This window comes from Electrophorus electricus, chromosome 17, assembly GCF_013358815.1.
Source record: "Electrophorus electricus isolate fEleEle1 chromosome 17, fEleEle1.pri, whole genome shotgun sequence".
In the NCBI taxonomy this organism is placed as follows: Eukaryota; Metazoa; Chordata; class Actinopteri; order Gymnotiformes; family Gymnotidae; genus Electrophorus; species Electrophorus electricus.
In genome coordinates, this window is record NC_049551.1 from 4,813,346 (window position 1) to 4,821,474 (window position 8,129).

At 37.7% G+C, this 8,129-nt stretch overlaps 1 protein-coding gene across 1 annotated transcript; it reads right to left on the reverse strand.

The window, feature by feature from the left end:
* rab38b (RAB38b, member of RAS oncogene family) lies at positions 1 to 4,860 on the reverse strand. The gene is made up of 3 exons (XM_027016996.2): positions 4,632 to 4,860; positions 2,944 to 3,224; positions 1 to 844 (listed from the first exon to the last, which is right to left on the reverse strand). Exons 1-3 carry the CDS (start codon positions 4,828 to 4,830, stop codon positions 692 to 694), a joined length of 633 nt encoding a protein of 210 aa, XP_026872797.1. The 5' UTR covers positions 4,831 to 4,860; the 3' UTR covers positions 1 to 691.
* Positions 4,861 to 8,129: the final 3,269 nt, after the last annotated feature.

Sequence of the window (8,129 nt, forward strand, 5' to 3'; positions counted from 1 at the left end):
GAGAGAGAGAGAGAGAGAGAGATGGAAAAGACAGAAAGTAGATGGAAAAGGGGCTGAGAGACACACAGAAACAGTGGGAGGACAGTGCATTGATCAGGATTGGAGATTAAGTCAACTACATTTACTCACATTTTTTATGACATTAGTTTTAATCTATTTTTTTCCCCACTGAGATTAAAACCTTTTCTAACCGTCTACAGTATCTTGGATAGACCTTACACAAATTTAAAAAGTTTGAATTTCTAAAAATATTTAAGTAACCAATTGTTTTAGAGTATGGATCAGGCTGTTTTATAATCTATAATAAAATACCTGTATAAATATTGCCATGTTTACATCCCTCGAAATGATTCTCTCAAGCTAGAAATAAATATTCCTGGCATCAGAACTTGCCTCTCGGTGTAGTTAACAATATACTGAATGTGCCAACTTTACACTTTTGTTGCATATAAATAACCAAAGAACACTGAAATCTCCCAAAGTACCGCCACATATATAACTGGGTTCCTGTTTTTAGTTCCATTCACACATGAACACACATGCACACCCAAAATTTTGCACACTCATCTTTTTTTGAGGCTTGTAAAGAAACACTTCTGTTAAGGGGACACTGAAGTGAATCCCTCGTTCCTTCCTCCTCACTCATCTGCAGAGGCTGAAGGTGTCTGTTCTCCAAGGCCGTGTCCCTCCGTTAGGGCTTGAAACAGCCAAAACAGCTCATCTCATTGGTCGGAGTCAGCTGGGGCGAGATGGTATCGGGGGTCACTGATTTGAGGATGTCACTCTCACTGGCAATTATGTGTTTGACCAGGAAGTTTGCTGCTTCGTTGATGTTGATGTTTTCCTACAACGAGAGGGTTTTTTTCTTGAGGTCTTATATGTTTGCTTGCTTGCTTGTATTATGGGTGTGGTGGTCTTGTTTATTTAGCCACAAAGTGAGACCAAATATTCTCACCACCTTTGCTAATCATATGTGCTAACTCTGCAATAAGTATACAGAAAACTTTCTGGCAGACACACACACACACACACACACACACACACACACACACACACACACACCCAGCAGACGCCCCAGTATTGAATGGACACCTACAATGTTTATATAAGACTTGTTAGACTTACATAAACACTGTGGGTGTTAATCTGACTTTTTTTTTCTCAGCACTGTTGAGCATAGGATAAGCAGCACTAGATAAAAGTTAGCATAGAACATGTATACCACGCTGATTGTTCTGTCATAACATAATCCAGCCTCTACTGCCAAGTTTGTATGTATTGCCAAGCTATGTCAGTGTAATCACAAGGAGCGCTATATTATGGGACAACACATAGATTAATTCTTGAACAGTATTCAGTGGAATTGTATTTCATGGAATCTAGAAAGCTAATCTTCCTTAAATGATTGGAAGCAAAATGCATGCATGAGATTTATAAGGAATTACATGCAAAAGAGTAGAAAAAGCAACAAACACATGGTGCTACAAAGCTTTCCTCACACAGTCTGAATCTGTTTCCAGCACATCTGTTCTTTAGATAATACCTCAATTATTTCCCCTCTCTCAGAACATAGTTGTGAATTATTAACAGACATCATGATACTTGGTTTAAAACATTTTCAGACTAGCTATTTCAATTCAGATCAATGAAAAGGGATCCTAAGATACATTTATTTATATAAATAAATAAATCCCTTTCCAATGTCTTTTATCTGTCTATTAGATTGGATGAGAGCGCCCTCCCAGATCAGTCCATTTACCTCAGCCAATGCTTGGTGTGACTGTCAGGTGTAATTAGGGCTTGAATATTCATGACCTTTATTATAGGTGTCTAATAGTAGCTTCCTTCACTTTTCCTAATGATGTGGTTCTGGACACCTGACATCCCATTACACTGAATGGACTCTTTGAGGTCCATTATGTTTGAATGACTGGAGGTACACTGTCTCCTCCTGGTCCTCTCGAGTGTCGATAAAACTCTTTAACTTTGAGGTATACTGATCTAAATTATTTTTTAAAGTTTTTTGAGTAAAATAATGTGTTTCATGACAACAGTTTTCCTAATTTAGTGAGGAGATTAAACTCATGTTAATTTGTATTTGATGTCAGCTCATTCACCCTTCACCTGCATCTACACTCACTGGTCACCATAAGTAAGTCATACCTGTCTTAGAAGAGCATTAAAGATATACAATTGTACAAATACACACTGTGACCTATCTGTTGATATGCACAATTTGACAGCCACCCCAACAACGTTCATCAGTGGTCAGTTTCAGACCACATGACTACTGCATGACAAATATTATTTGGGTTTTTGGTCATTCTCAACACAGCAGTGACACTGATAGAGTAGTGGCATGGTTGTGAGTTTTAAGCTCACGTGAGTTTTTACACACCAAAAATATCCAGCCAAAAGTGGTCTATTAGTCAAAAGCCATTATTGAAGAGATAGAGGATGGCTAAAAAACACAGCATAGCAACAGATATGCAATACAAAAATGTGTCTAATATAATGGGTATGTGTAAGTGGGTGAGTAGCTCTGCTAATAATACATAAACATTATTCTAGTCTCAATTTATTCCATAAATATTATAAATCTACAGTTAATGCACAAGGATGGATTAAGTTCTGATTTTGACCTTTGGCACTTAAACTGTTGCATGTACATGTGACACAATAAATGTGTGAGTGAGTTAGTTTATGCATAGCCATTATATTGACTGCCTTTGTAAGCGATGAAGTGAGACAGTATCTTCTGTTAATGTGTATAGTTTGAAGACAGTAGCAGGAAATCTGTGACAGCAATATGCTGTTGAACATTTGATTAAAATTTTTCCAACTTTCCCCATTCCCATTTACACAAAGTACACAAAGAAAGAAAACCCACACAGAGACATATACAAGATTCCCAATGGGCTCTGTGTCATTATTATCCCTTACCTTGGCTGAGGTTTCAAACCATCCCACAAATCCATTCTCTTTGCAAAACTGGTCCACCCTGAGGTCACTACTGGTCAGCAGGTGTCTGCTTTGGTCACATTTGTTAGCCAGGAGCACAGTGGCGATACTTTTGCCATTGGCCAGCACCAACTTGGAGTCCAGGTCGTCCTTCCATTTGGTGACTGCTTCAAATGTCGCAGGCCTGGTGACGTCAAAAACGATGAAGGCTCCCATGGCTTCTCTGTAGTAAACCCGCGTCATGTTCCCAAAGCGCTCCTGACCTTCTCCCGTGACGCGTGAGACAATGAAAGAGAGAGTGAGTAAGCCCATGCGCTCAAGTGCTTATGTTCTTATTCATTTAACTGTTTTACATTGTAAGTGGGAACGTTTCTCTATACATTCATTCATTATGCTTAACATGTAATCAAATTTAAAAGAGGGTTATTACTGTACTCAGATATGAGAATTATTTTGTGCCTATTTCAAAGTTATTAAAGTATTATGCATTATGCAAGGTTTTTTTGAATATAATATTTTTTTGAATATTAAAAGCCTCATACTCCTGCCAAGTGCTGTTGTCACAAGTTGACGGTGTAGTCTCCCTCCTGGAGAACCCCCCACCTCCCTCCGCCCAAATGCTCATGTCTTGACTAAATCAATTTGGTGACAAAAGAAAAGGCTGTTTTGGAGGTCCAGACCTACATGCTGATCCAAGTGCACAGGTCATCATTATTAAGCTAACAAGAAGATATTTCAGAATGCAGACAGCTTGTTACATATATGAGCAATAGCATCTGGTGATATGTCGGAGAATCTTGCTGTTCCTGAGAAAATGACATTGCCTGAGTATAAGTGGAGACCACAAGGACCTCAGTAGTGCAATTTCAATGAAAAAGTGTCCATTAGCCCAGAGTATTCAGATTAAATAGTGTAGCTTCCATAAAACTATGTTAATAAGCAATTAAAAGCACTAAGCAACTAATCATTTTATTTATTGTAAAATTGGAAGCCAAACGGAACGTTTTAGCATCTAGATGACACTATTTCTACTAATCCTTCTTGTGTTACATTTTATTATCCCTAACCACTTTTTTTTTTTTTTTTTGTCAGTGATATTTAGGGGTTACATCCTGGAGGAAGTAGGAGTCCAGTATTAGATCATTTTTCTCTGGTGTGATTCACAGTTATTTTCCCACAAAGATTCCCCTGTGGTTGACATGTAAATCTTACTCACGAATACTAATATGATAGCAGGCATACCTTTACGTGAGTAAGTTCTAAGAATCAAAGATATGGGAGATGGATGTCACATACAACTCATTGTAAATAATTAAAATGAAGGATGCAAATGCAGTCTGAGGGTTCCTTTACCTGGATTAATCTCTGAATCTAAATTCCAAATGGAAACACTTTTCTCCCCAAAACCATCACTATGGCTAAGTTATCTATAACGAATATATCTCCTTTTAGCCACAAAGGTAGGCCTAACCATTCGGAGGTAAACAACTTACTTTTTCTTAACAACCAACTCATATAAATGCCTACATGACTACAGTGCGCTGACACATCTGACATGTTGTAGGTGTTATTACTAGCCTTCAAATGTAGCAGGATAGCATCTTCACCGCTTGATTTAGACTAAAAAACTTTGTGTGCGACGTGATTTTCCTCCAGTCAGTGATGCCTACCTGCTATGTCCCATAGTTGTAATCGTACGGTTTCTGAGTCCCAGTTGAGAACTTTCAGAGCGAAGTCTACACCTATCGTGGCTCTGTAATTCGCCGAGTACGTCTGGTGAACGTAACGCTTAATGATGCTGGTCTTACCCACTCCTAAATCTCCGATAACGAGAATTTTGTACAGATGTTCTTTCCGATTGTTCTGCATGGCTGTTGAAAGGCTGTTACGCGGTCACGCCCCTTGCAATCCTGTGAACGTTTATGCTATACTACATGGGCCACCAGCCTCTTACCTAGTAAATGACACCCAAGGCATGTGTTTGGCAAACTTGTGACTGGCTGTCGCTCTTTTGCGCCACACTTCCTTCCCTGTTGTCAGTAAAGCCAGCTGGAACCGTGTGTGCGTGGGTGTACCGTTTCACAGTGACAGGAAAACAAGTCATTTTTCCCCATACATTTTTCGATGGTCCCCATGTTTCTTAGACATTTTTGAACCCAACGCAACTTTCGCTAAAAACTGCAAAGTAAGCAAGAAGGTTTAATTGGTTTAGGTTACGAAGTCAGTATGATTAGGTTAAGCCACTACTATGCGATTGTGGCTGTACTGTGAGGATCAAGAAATGAAAAAGGAAACTGGACGAGTGGGCATCTCAGTTACCATTTATCTTCCTAATATGATGCTCCGCAATCGTATTTAAGCCAGTTATAAATTACACTGAGCACATACTTCCATTTTTCACACGATAGTCCTATAACTGCAACGGAATAAAAAAGTCACAATAAATGACTCCTTAAATTACTGGAAATGGCATTACAAACTACATTCATCTCACAGTCACAAAGCCTAACAAACTAATGATCATTATTATATTACAATCATGTTACTAAATGAACACAAATATTGAGTAGAAAAATACATAACACTTACAGCCGCTATCTACATTCTCTGGAAAAAAAGAGCAAAAGATGCAAAAGACTTTTAGAAAATGTACAAAAGTTGTGACAAGAAGGGTTAGCACTTACAGATTCAGTTATTGGTACTGTTCTGCATGCAGATGTAAATTCTCATTACAGTACATCCATTCAATAACAAAGGTTGCGCATTATTGGTTAGACTACAGGTTGTAGATAAGCACAGTGCACTCCATTGGTAAAAAACTCTGAGCACTAATCGAAATCTGATACAAAAGGTCTCCTGTTAAAGGATAATCTGGTTTGGTCCAAATCATTTTTACAAAATTAACCATATGTCATTTTTTTATGGTTCACACAAGAGGTAATCAGACTGAACAACACTCAAAAATGCATAATTCTGAAAAGAAGAATGATTTTATAGATTCGGTGCCTAAAGGACTATGAGATGCTAAGCATGTGCAAATGAAGTGAAAGCTTGTGCATTACTTCATTGGGTCCTACATTCAAAAGTATTGCTTCCTTAATACCGAATATCATAAAATCAGCCTAACTGCTTTAGGACATTCTTATTTTTTAGCCTATACAGGGCCAGATTCATAAAACCCTATGATAAGCATGCTACAACATGCTAAACACCTTGCTGCACATTTTATTTCTATTCACCAGTGTCAAGAATACGTCAAATGATATGACCCTAGCTTGAATGTTTTTTTCTTCCAGAAGAGCCCTAGAGTTAGTTGCTGATATAGTTATCAGTGGTTATTAATTAATTTAAGGGGGACATAGGCTATTATGAAAAATTCACTTTTTCAGTGCTTGTGCAGATATATATCTTGAGTGCCAACCCACAAACTGTGAAATAAGACAACCCAGTCAGTTTGTTTGTTTTTTTGCGTGGGCTGCCTACATCAGTAAACATGGGCTCTAACAAGACCTTCAGATTTGGTTCCCCTTTCTATATCACGACAGCAGTTATTAACATTATACTGCCCCAATCTGAATATCTCCATAACTTGAGAACTATTTAATCTTTGCCAAGGTGTGCCATTTTTCTTTCTAGTATGTGCTGAAGAAAGAAAAAGACAGAGCACCTTTAGGCCACAGCCATGCCATGGGGGGAAATAACTGTATTTTCCACTGATTTACATTGCGAACTTATTTTTATTAGTTTAGAGATTAAAATCCCTGATGTAAGGTTTTACATGATTCCAAGATGCAAAACAAATATAAATATCCAAAAAATCATAGCTATCTTAAGTCTATCAACAGACAGAAGGGCTAAAATTACCTATGTTATATTCAAAATAGCCTACTACATACTGTATACTGCACTCAATATATAATGTATATTGAATACTGATCTCCACAGTAGTATGCAGTATAGTATAGAGTATGTAACAAACACAAACCATACTATGAGGTCACATGAATGTATGAAGGTTCTGCCCACTCGAGAAAGATTGCATGATGCGATACAGTACACCACAAAGATAGCTCTGGTTATGTACTGGAATATGAACGTCATCAAAATACATCATCCAGTGTACTTTGCGTATTAGAAGAAATTATTTTTGTTCACAATTGGTATGCAAGTAATATGTAGCAGGCTATTTCGAACCCAGCTGTGGTTGCAGTGCTCTTTCTCAGCAAACAGTGTTTCTCCCAAGATTCACACGGAAGAGGGGTTGGGTGAGCAGGGGCTTATTGGCATTTAAAGGAGCAGGCACTTACACTGCTAGTTCTGAACAAAGCTGTTTCGACAGGAAGAGAAGGGTGTTTGATTCTTGTGATGTTTTAACCAAAGCATATCATAGACATTTCAATAAGATGCCAGGGAACCGTTGACTTGGGTAAAGGGGGTATAATAGGTCCCTTTAAGAATGAGCAGTGATCAGAAAAGATATAAACAAATATAACTGGTCAACAAACAATGCTACTTCATTTTGTACAGATGATCTGAAAAGTTTATTAGGTGGGCCATTTTTTAAAAACTATCTAGAACCTGACTATGCAGAAGGCTTTTCTTTTACTGCATATCACAGATAAGCTTGCCCACAACGTGGTTTACTACGTCAGTGTTAATCATCCAATAAGGACAAAGTGTTAAGTTGATTATGATGATTATTTAAACCATGATTAAAACATCCCACTAATGTAATGTACCTTGTTAACACAAATGTTCTATTGAAGATTTTATATGCAATGCTACTTTTCTATGGAGATAATAAATTGAAAATTTGCAAAATTCATGATTATAGAACCTAAGGTTAGCTGAATGAAGAATATATTAATATAAAGGAAGCAATGCACAAAATATGTATATTCATAAGACAGTAATATGTAAGACACTGTTACATGGACTGATTGTGTTTGTAGAATGTGAGAATATAGTTATTCTGTGTCTCAACTGTCCATCATCCTTCCCTGAAAACACAACAGGTGAGGTGGAAAACGCTGAAGTGTAATCACTACTGAAGCCCCTCACAGAGCCTGCACTGCTGAACTCTCATAGTTCACACAACCACAGCTTACATGTCACAACTGTGAATTCACCTTGTGCACTGAAATCTACATATTGTAATTTGAGTCTTG